The 13,558-nt window shown below is 47.0% G+C and overlaps 1 protein-coding gene across 3 annotated transcripts in view; it reads left to right on the top strand.

The window, feature by feature from the left end:
• The window catches only part of LOC127442467 (low-density lipoprotein receptor-related protein 8-like), a 162,511-nt gene that overhangs the window by 38,028 nt on the left and 110,925 nt on the right, over window positions 1-13,558 (top strand). For all 3 annotated transcript variants that reach the window (XM_051700521.1, XM_051700520.1, XM_051700519.1), the window contains exon 3: window positions 3,667-3,789. In XM_051700521.1, the coding sequence (XP_051556481.1) occupies window positions 3,667-3,789 (123 nt within the window). The remainder of the gene's footprint in view (window positions 1-3,666; window positions 3,790-13,558) is intronic.

Genomic DNA, 13,558 nt, shown 5'->3' with positions numbered 1-13,558 from the left:
ATCCAGTGGTCAAATGCTGATTTAGACCACTCCATCCTCACCTGGCTATTGATGAGTATCAGATCTGTGTGCAATATGACAACCCCCCTCCTCTCCCTCTCTCCCAAAAACACTCGAGAGGCTGACTGAAAAATGTAAAAGAAAAAAATCCATATAATGAACAGTTTACTGCCATTGCCTAATTTAAATGTAATCATGTAATCCATAAGAAAGTAACTGTAGTCCGATTACAGATATTTTGAAATGTAATTTAATCCAATTACAAGTACTTGATTTTCATAATCTGATTACGTGATACAGATTACATGTAATCAGTTACTAACCAGCACTATAGTTAAACTTGTGTAAATTGTCATTTGAACATTTAGCTTTATGCTAAGCTAAAATGCTATTTCTTGCCTTTGCATGCATCTGTTACCAGGCATGATTATTTTATAATGAATTCTATGTAGAACATTCACGTTAGATCATAACTTCTTTTCTCTAGTAAGACCTTTGATATTAGGGCAAAGATGTACTGCAAAAACTTTATTCTTAATGGGAATTTAAATATTGTTTTCCTGTAAAAAAAATATCGTCCTGGTTACTTTCCTGATGGAGGGAACGAGACGTTGTGTCGATATAGTGACACAATGAAATACGTCACATGTTCTTACCGAGTCTTGTCAGAAGTATGTCATGTGGAGAAGTCCCATGGTTGGTCCTACCCGAGAGGGGAGGAACTCTACAAACACGGTGACCGGGGGCAGAGAACCCTCTGCCCAAGTAAGACGCAGTTTACCGACAGGGAAACAATTTAGCGGCAGATATATCACATGGGGTCACCTATGGGGAATCAGCGCATGTGGAGCACCTACCCCCGTACAGGGCTTAGTTAGCACATGTACTGGGCCGACAGTTTCTCCGCAACTCGCCTGCCACAGGGCTAAGGAGGAAAGTCGTCCAGGGATCACAACTTGTGAACACGACTGGGAGTCAAAAGCGCACGTCTTCACCTCAGAGGAGGGGAAAGGCGCTATGCGCAAGCGGTACACCCGGCCAGCTGTCCCGGAACTCACCTGCTCATACCTGACAATATACGGGACGAGACCGGCTCAACCCAGAGATTGTAGAATGAGGCACGGTCTGGAGGGATTCAACCTCCTAGCGCCTCTCAGTAACCTGATGATCAAGTCGTGCTTCCCCAAATACTTACCATCTACTGCATCGTGATGTGCCGAAATGGTGGCTACATACACCTTCAAAGTGGAGGGGGACAGCCGCCCCTCCAGCCTCTCCTGCAGGAAGGAAAGCACCGATCCGACTGCGCATCTCTGGGGGTCTTCGCATTGGGAAGAACACCACTTAGCAAACAGACACCACTTCAAGGCATACAGGCGCCTCGTAGAGGGAGCCCTAGCCTGAGTGATCGTGTCTACCACCACGGGTGGTAGGCCACTTAGGTTTTCCACATCCCATCCAAGGGCCAGAAGTGGAGATTCCAGAGGTCTGGTCATGGGTGCCAGATGGTGCCCCATCCCTGAGAAAGAAGGTCCTTCCTCAGGGCAATTCGCCAGGGGGGGCTGTCGCGAGGAGCGTTAGGTCCGAGAACCACGTCTGGGTGGGCCAGTAGGGTGCTACTAGGATGACCTGCTCCTCGTCTTCCCTGACCTTGCACAGGGTCTGTGCAAGTAGGGTCACTGGGGGAAATGCATATTTGCGTAGTCCCGGGGGCCAGCTGTGTGCCAGCGCGTCTATACAGAGGGGTGCCTCGGTCAGGGCGTACCAAAGCGGGCAGTGGGAGGATTCCTGGGAAGCAAACAGGTCTACCTGTGCTCGACCGAATCGACTCCAAATCAGCTGGACCACCTGGGGGTGGAGTCTCCATTCTCCCCTGAGCGTAACCTGTCATCACAGCACGTCCACTGCGGTGTTGAGGTCGCCCCGGGATATGAGTGGCTCGCAGCGACTTGAGGCGCTGACTCTAGAGGAGGAGACAGCGGGTGAGTTGTGACATGCAACAGGAGCCTTGATGGTTGATGTACGCTACCGTCGCCGTGTTGTCCGTCCGGACCAACACATGCTTGCCCTGGATCAACGGCCGGAGCCTCCGCAGGGCGAGCAATACTGCCAACAACTCAAGGCAGTTGATGTGCCAATGCAGCCACAGCCAGTCCAAGAGCCAGCGGCTGTGTGCCCGTTGCATACGGGCTCATCCCAGCGGGGCAAACGAGCGTAGTGGGGAATGGGAGGTCCGTGGGGAGTTACCCGGCAGAGTGGCTCCCATTGGGGTCCCCAAATCACCCCCAGTGCTTACCGACGCGGCCTCAAACCCGTAGGTAGAAGGACCGAGGCGGGGAGCCACTGGGGTGGTCTTTCCCTCTAACGAAGGAAAAACCACAACCGCAACATTGCCATGGTCACGCTCTTACAGTGAGTACATGACCCATCCATGAACGCTGTCTCCGCGTGGGCAGCGCCCAAACACATAAGACCTCAATCGTGGCCATTGGAAGTGGAGAGGTAACGACCGCAACCAGGAAATACACACAAACGGAGAAGCATCTTTAAAAAGACGCTCTCCGTTAATGCCACTCTTTTAGAAGGGAAAATGTACTCTTTCAGTAGGAAGAATACACTCTTTTAGCTGTTGCCCAGGGGTGTTCTCTGCACTTCACCAGTGCAAGAGGGGGAGAAGCCGCTGTAATGTGCCGTAAATCCAACAGCTTTTTGAGGTGAATGGATCGGCAGAGTAATTCAGCTCGCTGAACACAACCACTCGGCTACGAAAAGAAAATCTGAATGAGTGGTTGCGAGCCAGCTCCTTTTATACCTGTATGTCCAGGGGAGTGGCATTCAAATTCCACTTGCCAATTCCCATTGGCCTTTTTTTCAAAATCAGAGGTGTTTGGGGCTCCCAAGAGTGACCCCTAGTGTCACTACATTGACACAATGACGAGTGAGTGACAGATAGGGAACTAAAAATCCTTAAAACAAGATTTATTTAAGTAGTAAAACTGCATAAGATATTTAGGACTTTTTTAAGAGATTGTATTTTTATAGTGAAGTGTATTTTCTTACTTTATTTACTTGGTTATAGTCAAAACAAGTGAAAAAATCTGCCAGTGCTGAACAAGTAATCCAACGTGATTAGATTATGTTACTGCCTTAAGTAATCTAACAGAATACATTACAAATTACATTTTACAGCATGCATTCTGTAATCTGTAGTGGAATACTTTTTAAAAGTTACCTTCCCAACCCTGGATGTTATCCTTCCTAACTTATGGAAGCAACTGATGACATACATATTCATGATGTTCAGAGTTGGGGATTAATTTAAACTGAAGTAAGTAAAAGTAGTGATGCTTTGCAAACCCGGAGACACCATAATCATCGTGGACACAATAATCATCGCGGTTCGGACCCAAAAGTACAATGTGTAAAGAGACCAGCAGGGGGAGGGGGATGGAATTTAACTGTAGCTCAAAACCAAGCAAAAAGGTAAAAAAAAAAAAAAAAAAGTAGATTAAAAACATGATAAAATAGGCAGCTGCTTGTTGCAGCATTGGGTTTCATAGGTACAGAATTCTCAATGACTACAAATTTCTCATTGCAACATTCTTATAGCATATACATAGTCATTGGCACTCATAAAAATAACTCTCTCTCTTTCTTCATTTGCAGTGAAGAAGACATGTGCGCCCTCAGAGTTTGCATGTGCGAACGGTCAGTGTGTTCCTGGGCGCTGGCGGTGTGATGGAGAACCAGAGTGTCCGGACGGATCGGATGAGGCAGATGCCACCTGCAGTAAGTCAATTTAACTCACTACAGAAATGTTATTAAATGCTTACCAGTGTAATTTATTTATTTTTAGTTTGATAACCCTGAGCCATTTATGTACAATTTAAAGTTGTTTTTTTAACATCATTTACAACTTACCCTCATGTTATACCAAGCCTGTTTGACTTTTTTTTTATGTGCAACACAAAAGGTGCAATTTTGCATTTTCAAGGTGCTCTATTCCATCCAATGATTGTGAAAAGAAGGAACACTTTTGAGCTCCAAAAATTACAAAAAGCACCATAAAAGTAGTCCATACGTCTTTTGTACTTCATACCAAGTATTCTGATGCCATATGATAGCTTTGTGCCAGGAACAGACCTAAAGTTGTTCAAGTCGTTATACGCTAAAAAATCTTCCTCTCCGCCGTAGCTCTCAAATCGTATTTGTGCTTGCACCTCAAGAAACATTGTGCCAGGTGTGATATCAATGAGCGTGTTTTCATGCACAACAATATGCTGATAACTAGCAAAAATCAGCTTATCCAAAAAATCCAACTGTTTACAAGAATTGAAATAATCAGAATATTCCCTGCTTTTGCTGTTAAAATTAGTGCTGTCAGTCAATAAAAATTTGATTAATCGCATAATTTTTCATAGTTAATCACAATTAATCAGATTTTGAAATCTACTTTGCTAAAGCAGTCATAAAGCTGCATTCACTATCGCATCAGGGCATCAATGCCATCATTAAGAGCAGCTTTGAACATGAAAATCGCTGCAGACGTCTTGTACTGCTTTTGGGGCTGGCACTGCCCCTGTAATGATACTTTATGCGAACTGCCGTTTTGGTGATAGTTAAGACTTGACGTGCTTCTTTGGTAATTAAATTATGACATACAGAGGCTGCAAAGTACTTGATTTTTGTCACAAGTCCCATCTGGGTTTGTTTTGTACAACAAATAGCATTAAGAGGTCCTTTCCCCATCACTTGATCACTGATACGTTTGTTTGTTTGTCCCCGGACACATCGCAAATGTTGCGCCCTACTCCAACCAGTCTTCAGAACTCACACTGAGCTGAATAAAATGTCAGAATCTAATGTCACATTGGTAAATGCATAAAACGCATTAAAGAAAAATGTAAACATTTTAAGGTTAATCACATGTGTTAACGCATTAATTTTGACAGCTCTTGTTGTGCACATTGGATAAGCAGATAAGAACACTGATTAAGGTGCTTACATGCAATGAAAACCATTACATGACCTTATACTTTGTCAGCTTATTAAGCATAATTGGTGTAAGAATGAGCATGTTAAAGCGCTCATTGACCGAATATAGTGCATGTGTCATATGCACTGTATTTATGGTGCTTTTTTGTAGTTTTGGAAATTGACGGCCCCTGGTCATTATGTTTTTGTTGTATGAAAAAGAAATGCGAATATTCTTCAAAATCTCATTTGAGTTTAGAAAGAAAACCATGAATGTTAGGAATGACATGAGGCGGAGTAAATGATGACAGAATTGTCATTTTTAGGTATTCATTTAACCCTTAGTCCTGCACTATATTAGCTATGTTTAATTGTCTATTATTAATTATCTATTCTGGGCTCTTCATTTTAAAAGCAATGCTATAGACTGCAATTGAAGCTGCCCTTGATTGGCTTCTTTATTAAAACTCAGTCACTGATTGGCCACCCAATGTGTTTGCTGTGCAGTAACAGGCTTGTGTTTGTCTGATGTTTGCTCTGGTTTATCCGGTCCTCTCTGCAGGAAAATCAAATGTCACATGTTGTAGTGTTCAAGTATTCATAAAGGTGTTCACACAATGCTCACAGTTGCGTATGCATGAAGTTTGTGCCTGTAATCTAAACTGCACATCAGGCATCTATGTGTGAATTTAAGAGCAACATAGACTCTAAGCAAATTTATGATTCACTGTATGCCCTTGGATCAAATTATAGCAGTGTTATTTCATTCAGCAGAAGTTATTTTGGAAGGAGAAATTCATCAAGGCAGCTCATATTGCAATTTAATTACATTTTCATATTGTGCTCTTGCATGTGCACTTTTCTCATGAATGATTCAGTCAGCATTCTCAGCCAGTTCATGTCTGAATGTTCAAGGGAAAAACATTATGGAGAGACATCTACAAAATTAGCTGTTTATGCTAGAAATTCCATTAAACATGAATGAGACCATGACTCAATTTTCCCCAACAACGAAATGTAACCAGTATTCTACAGTACAAGCTGGTAAAATAGAGACATTTTTTGTGAATAAATATTACTTCCTGGGGGGGCCACGTGACGCCATGCGAGAAGCAGACGTGTGAGCGGCTAGCTCTGCGCACTTTGCTGTTTTTTTTATTATTTTCATGTTATAACCGGTGAGATTTGATACACCCAGTTACATATTTGCTCTTTGATGTAAACATGGCAAAGAAGTAAAAATCCTCAGACTCTGGAGACATTAAAAGACACTTACATGTTCAAGCTGAGGCCTCTGACGTGCATACGAGCCCGGGACTCGATTTGGAAAGCACGTTGGGAGATGAAATCCAGCGTCAACTGTCCAACATCTCAGTGATGCTGATGAAGGTTGTTGCTGACTTGGAGGATCTCGTTGTCATACGTCGATCTATTACGGCGATGGAAACAAAATTCTCTGAGTTGGTCACGAGAGTGACAGAAGTTGAGAGACGGATCGAAAGGGAATTATCCGCTATTCTGCCCAAGTCCAAAACAGACTTGGAATTTATTTTGGAAAAACTGGAAGATCTCGAAAATAGAAATCGAAGGGACAATATTCGAGTTGTTGGAATTCCTGAACATGAAGAGGGCAGAGATATGGTGAAACTCCTAGATGAGCTCTTCCCGAGTCTGCTCGACATAACAGGCCATAAGCTGGAAATCGAGCGAGCTTACAGAGTCCTGGCTTGCAGATCTGCTGAGGGAGACAGGCCCCGATCAATTCTGGTCAAATTTCTGAGATCATCCGATAAAGATCTTGTGTTGCACCAGGCGAGGAGCAAAGGAAAGCTTTCTTGGAAGAATCACAATATTTTCTTGTTCCCTGATATTGCGAATTTGACAAGAGACAAACGCGATCGGTTCAAGGAATGTAAGAAACTCTTACATCAACCAAGATCACTTTTGCACTAATGTTTCCGGCCAAACTGAGAATAGACACCAAGGATGGCAGCAAAGTATTTTTACGCCCCAAAAAAGCACTGTCCTTCATACAAACTATGGGTGAGTAAACCATCGGGCGTTTCTTATGTGAGTGGACTGACTCGCTGTTTAGTGTCTCGATTATCTAAGGAAGCTGGGCGCCATTTTTTGTTTCTTTCTGCGTTGGCTCCACCTAGCGGACACTCCAAGAAACTTTTGCATTGATGAAAGATCACTTTTACACTGAAGTTCCCAGCCAGATTGAGAATGGACACTGTGGATGACCGCAAAATATCTACATGCTCACATAAAGGACGTCTTTTATAAAGTTGACGGACTAAGTAAGTCATGATGTATTTTTTTTATGCGGTCCCTGAGTGAATTTGACCCTTGATCATCCGAGGAACTGGGATGCCTGTTTTGTTTCTTTATGTGCTTGCTCCGCCTAGCGGCTGGAGCTTGTTTTGTGGGATAACACTCCTTTGGGACAGTTGTGGATGAATCTGTTCGCTTGTTGTGCTTTTGCCTCCTGTTGGCTGGAGTTTGTTTTTGTGGAATATTTTTAAAGGACATTAGAATGATTTCGTCATCTGCTGCACTCATAACAGCTGGCTCACTGAACAATTGTCTGTCTGTCCGAGGAAACTGAACAGCTTTATATTAGCTGGAGTTTGTTTTGTGGAGGAACACACCTTCAAGACAGTTCTGTGAATTAATCGTCATGGTTACTTGTGTCACCTCCGTTCCCTGATGGAGGGAATGAGATGTTGTGTCGATGTAGTGACGCTAGGGGTCACTCTTGGGAGCCCGAGACACCTCTGGTCTTTGATGAAAGGCCAATAAAAATTGGCAAGTGGTACTTGCATGCCACTCCTCCGGACATACAGGTATAAAAGGAGCTGGTATGCAACCGCTCATTCAGGTTTTATGCTGAGGAGCCGAGACAAGTTCCGGCCATTTCAGCGGGTAGTTCAGTGTTGTGGCAGGAGGGACACAACGTCTCATTCTCTCCATCAGGGAACGGAGGTTACACAAGTAACCATGGCATTCCCTATCTGTAACTCACTCGATGTTGTGTCGATGTAGTGACACTAGATGTCCCTATATGAAACGCCACAACTGGCTGAACAGTGTTACGTGAACTGGTGGTGTGTGGTGGGCAGACCACTGTGTGCCTCATAGCCAGCACACCAGGTCGACACGTAACCTCCCCCAACATAGAGTGTCGAACGGCCTTTTGGGGACAAGTCGACTACCCAAAAGATAGAGACAGGCTAACCCACTCTCTAAAAAAGAAGGGGGATTATCCGAATGGGCCGCCAGGTCTAGTCAGGGGGTGTCCCTCCCAAGGGAAAGACACCACGGAGACCACACCTCGCCCAAAGAGAGGTGGGGATATTTAAGTGGAAGAATATGTCACATGGTCTTTTTGACCATGTGGGGATTCTTCAAGGTAGATCCTACCCAACGGGGGAGGAGTTACTACAAACATGGAGACTGGGGCAGAGGGGCTCTGCCCAAGGAAGACGCAGTTTGCCAACAGGGAAACGAATTAGCGGAAGATATATAACGCATGGGGTTAGCCTTACAGTGAACCACCACATGCGGAGCACCTACCCCAGAACAGGACTCTAAGCACGTGTACTGGGCCAGCAGCGAGTCTCTCTGAAAACTCGACTGCCACAGGGCTTGGAGGAAGTCAACCAGGGAACAAAGTTTGTGAACACTACTGGGAATTAATGGCACATGTCTTCAGCTCAAAAGGAGGTGGAAGGCACTATGTGCAAGCGATACCCCCTGGCCGGCTATCCCGGGCTTATCCGCTTGTATTGCGTGCCACTACCTGGGATGAAACTGGTTCCACCTGGAGGTTGTAGAACCTTGCAAAGGTGTTGGGTGTTGCCCAGCCTGCTGCTCTGCAAATGTCTGTTAGAGAGGCACCCCTGGCCAGGGCCCAGGAGGCCGCTACACCCCTGGTAGAATGGGCTCGTAGCCCTAACGGGGGCGGCATGTCCTGGGCGTGATATGCCATAGTTATGGCATCAATGAGCCAGTGGGCGATCCTCTGCTTGGAGACAGCGCTTCCTTACCGCTGTGCACCAAAGCAGACAAAGAGCTGCTCAGAGATCCTAAAGCTCTGCGTGCGATCCAAATAGATGCGTAAAGCACGCCCCGGACACAGCAACGACAGGGCTGGGTCTGCCTCCTCCTGGGGCAGCGCTTGCAGGTTCACCACCTGGTCCCTAAAAGGGATCGTGGGAACCTTGGGCACATAGCCCGGTCGGGGTCTCAGGATCACGTGAGAGTAGCCGGACCGAACTCCAGGCACGTTTCGCTGACAGAGAACGCTTGCAGGTCTCCTACCCTCTTGATGGAAGTGAGCGAGGTCAAGAGGGAAGTCTTCAAGGAGAGTGCCTTAAGCTCGGCTGACTGCAAAGGCTCAAAGGGGGCTCTCTGTAGACCCTGAAGAACTACAGGGAGGTCCCATGAGGGAACAAGGCACGGTCTGGAGGGATTCAGCCTCCTGGCGCCTCTTAGGAACCTGATGATCAGGTCGTGCTTCCCTAAGGACTTACCGTCGACTGCGTCTTGGTGTGCTGCTATGGTGGCAATGTACACCTTCAAGGTGGAAGGGGACAACCTCCCTTCCAACCTCTCCTGCAGGAAGGAAAGCACTGATCCGACTGCACATCTCTGGGGGTCTTCCCATCGGGAAGAACACCACTTACTGAACAGACGCAACTTAAAGGCATACAGGCACCTCGTAGAGGGGGCCCTAGCCTGAGTGATCGTGTCTACCACCGCGGGTGGTAGACCGCTTAGGTCTTCCATGTCCCATCCAGGGGCCAGACATGGAAATTCCAGAGGTCTGGTCGTGGGTGCCAGATGGTGCACCGTCCCTGAGAAAGAAGGTCCTTCCTCAGGGGAATTCGCCAGGGGGGGGGGCTGTCGCGAGGAGCGTGAGGTCCGAGAACCACGTCTGGGTGGGCCAGTAGGGTGCTACCAGGACGACCTGCTCCTCGTTCTCCCTGACCTTGCACAGGGTCTGTGCAAGCAGGCTCACTAGGGGAACGCATATTTGCGCAGGCCAGGGGGCCAGCTGTGTGCCAGCCTCAGTGAGGGCGTAGTGGGAGGATTCTTGGGAGGCGAACAGGTCCACCTGTGCCCGTCCGAATTGACTCCAAGCTGGACCACCTGAGGGTGGAGTCTCCACTCTCCCCTGAGGGTAACCTACCTTGACAGCGCATCCGCTGTAGTGTTGAGGTTTCCCGGGATGTGAGTGGCTCACAGCGACTTGAAGTGCTGCTGACTCCAGAGGAGGAGACGGTGGGCGAGTTGTGACATACAACGAGAGCGCAGACCGCCTTGGCAGTTGACATATGCTACCATTGCCGTGTTGTCTGTCCGAACTAACACATGCTTGCCCTGGATCAACGGCCGAAACCTCCACAGGGTGAGCAGAATTGCCAATAACTCGAGGCAGTTGATGTGCCAATGCAGTCATCGCGGGCCCATTGCAAACAGCGCCACAGCCCATTTTGGAGGCGTCCGTCGTGACCACGACACGCCTGGAGACCAGTTCTAGGGGAACACCTGCCCGTAGAAATGAGAGGTCGGTCCAAGGGCTGAAAAGATGGTGACAGAATGGCGTGATGACGACGCGATGTGTCCCGTGGCACCATGCCCATCTCAGGACTCGAGTCTGAAGCCAGTACTGAAGCGGTCTCATATGCATCAACCCGAGCGGGGTGGCTACCACTGAGGATGCCATATGCCCCAGGAGCCTCTGAAAAATTTTCAGTGGAACTGCTGTTTTCTGTTTGAACGCCTTCAAACAGGCTAGCACCGACTGGGCACGCTCGTTCGTAAGGCGCGCTGTCAAAGAGACTGAGTCCAGCTCCAAACCGAGAAAAAAGATGCTATGAACTGGGAGGAGCTTGCTCTTTTCCCAGCTGACCTGAAGCCCTAGTCGGCTGAGGTGTGAGAGCACCAAGTCCCTGTGTGCACACAACTATGTCGTCAAGATAGTTGAGAATGCGAATGCCCACCTCCCTTAACGGGGCAAGGGCTGCCTCTGCGACCTTCATGAAGACACGAGGAGACAGGGACAGGCCGAAAGGGAGGACTTTGTACTGACACGCCTGACCCTCGAATGCAAACCGCAGGAAGGGTCTGTGTCGAGGAAGGATCGAGATGTGGAAGTACGCATCCTTCAGGTCTACCGCCGCGAAACAATCTTGATTCTGGATGCTCGCCAGAATGCGTTTTTGCGTTAGCATCTTGAACGGGAGTCTGTGTAAGGCCCAGTTCAGTACTCGCAGGTCCAAGATTGGCCGCAACCCACCACCTTTTTTCGGTACGATGAAGTAGGGGCTGTAAAACCCCTTCTTCATCTCGGCCGGAGGGACAGGTTCTATCGCGCCCTTCTGTAGGAGGGTAGCGATCTCCACACGCAAGGTAGCAGCATTTTCGTCCTTGACCAAGGTGAAGTGGATACCGCTGAACCTGGGCGGGCGCCTGGCGAACTGAATCGCGTAGCCGAGTCGGACGGTCTGGATCAGCCATCGCGACGGATTGACCAAGGGGACAACGTCGTCAGACGTACCTTCAGGTGGGGCCTCGCGGCGGGGTGGAGCTTGAGGTGCCACATCATGTTGTGGCCGTGCTGAGTCTCGGGACATCGAAGCACTTACCTGGCTCCTTGTGACCACCCCGGAACAGCCTGGGACGGGGGAGGAAGAGGCCTGTCTTCGTAACCCATGGAGACTGCCACATCGGGGGCGGCTGTGTGCCACAGCTGGGCGCTCAGGGGCGGGAAGACCACCGCTGGAGTGCCAATCCTGCAAGGAAAAACCCGTGGATGGTAGTCGTGATAATGACTGTGCACACTGGGTATGTGACCCAGGGAGGAAGGAAACCGCTCTTTTGCTGAACTGTTGGGTACCGCAGCCACTTGGGCATGTGGCGAAATTCTTTGGATTCTGAGATAATCTTGGAGGAGCTTGACGAGGTAATTAAATCCTTAACTACGGGTAAGGCTCCGGGGCCAGATGGTTTTGCCGCTGAATTTTTTTAGATCTTATACTACAGAATTGGCTCCATTTTTGCTAGAAGTTTACACGGAATCATTAAAGAACGGAAAGCTTCCGCCAACCATGACGCAAGCCTGGATCAGTCTGATTCTTAAAAAGGACAAAGATCCAAGCGAGTGTAAAAGTTACTGTCCAATTTCTCTGATTCAGCTAGATGTTAAAATATTGTCAAAAATTCTGGCTAACCGGTTAAGTAAAGTTATGACATCTCTTATACATATAGATCAGGTGGGGTTTATTCGGGGCTGTAGCTCTTCTGATAACATTAGGCGTTTCATCAATATCATGTGGTCAGTAGCGAATGATCAGTCTCCGGTCGCTGCCATCTCATTTGATGCCGAAAAGGCATTTGATATGGTAGAATGGGATTATCTTTTTAAGATTTTGGAAATATATGAGTTTGGGAGTACATTTATTGGTTGGATTAAGTTACTTTATAGACACCCTGTAGCAGCAGTACAAACAAATGGATTAATTCAGATTATTTTATTCTGAATATGGGCACCCGGCAGGATTGCCTTCTTTCCCCATTATTGTTCTGTCTTGCTCTGGAACCATTAGCAGCTGCGATAAGTAAAGAGGATGATTTTCCAGGGGTGAAGGTGGGAGGTATGGCGCATAAGCTTCTGCTTTACACAGATGATATTTTATTATTTGACTCTGACCCCACTAGATCTATGCCTTGCCTCCATAGAATTATTAATTCCTTTTCCAAGCTCTCAGGATACAAACTCAATTGGTCTAAATCTGAAGCTTTGGCTCTGACAGCATACTGTCCAGTAACGGCTTTTCAGCCGGGCGCTTTCCAGCGGCCCAAACAGGGCATTAAGTATTTGGGTATTTTATTCCCAGCAAATTTATCTGATTTAGTTGGAGTTAATTTTGACCCGATGTGGACAGGTGGGCTTCATTACATTTATCGATGATTGGGAAGGTTAATGTTATCAAAATGAATTGTACTCCAAAATTCAACTACCTACTACATTCACTCCCAATAGATGTCCCCCTCTCCTATTTCAAGCAATTTGATAGCATAGCGAAGTCCTTCATTCATAATGGTAAGCGTCCCAGACTACATTTCAACAAATTACATTGGCCGATTGACAAAGGTGGGCTAGGCCTACCCAAGATTTTGTTTTATTATTATGCGTTTGGTCTTAGGCATTTGGCTCATTGGTCGGTTCCACCTGAAAGAGCCCCTCCCTGGTTTTCTATTGAACAAAGTTCTTGCTCCTATTTTGCCGCTGCAAAACCTTTCTATCAAACTAACCGGAGAAGTTAAATCACACCCGGTTATTTCACATTTGCATGTGATTTGGACAAGAGTGACCAGAGTATTTAATACGGACATTTATTTAAATGTTGCCTCAAGCATATGGCTGAACCCCAAATTATGTATCAACAAGTCCCCTTTCTGCTGGTCAGAGTGGATTGAGAGGGGAGTTACTACACTCGGCGACCTGTGTAAGAGTGGAGTACTGAGATCTTTTGAGAATTTGGGTCATCATATTGGGATTCACAGATCTCAG

This window comes from Myxocyprinus asiaticus, chromosome 6 (genome assembly GCF_019703515.2).
Source record: "Myxocyprinus asiaticus isolate MX2 ecotype Aquarium Trade chromosome 6, UBuf_Myxa_2, whole genome shotgun sequence".
In the NCBI taxonomy this organism is placed as follows: Eukaryota; Metazoa; Chordata; class Actinopteri; order Cypriniformes; family Catostomidae; genus Myxocyprinus; species Myxocyprinus asiaticus.
Note: the sequence above shows the minus strand (reverse complement) of the source record. Positions and strands in the feature narration are given on the sequence as shown.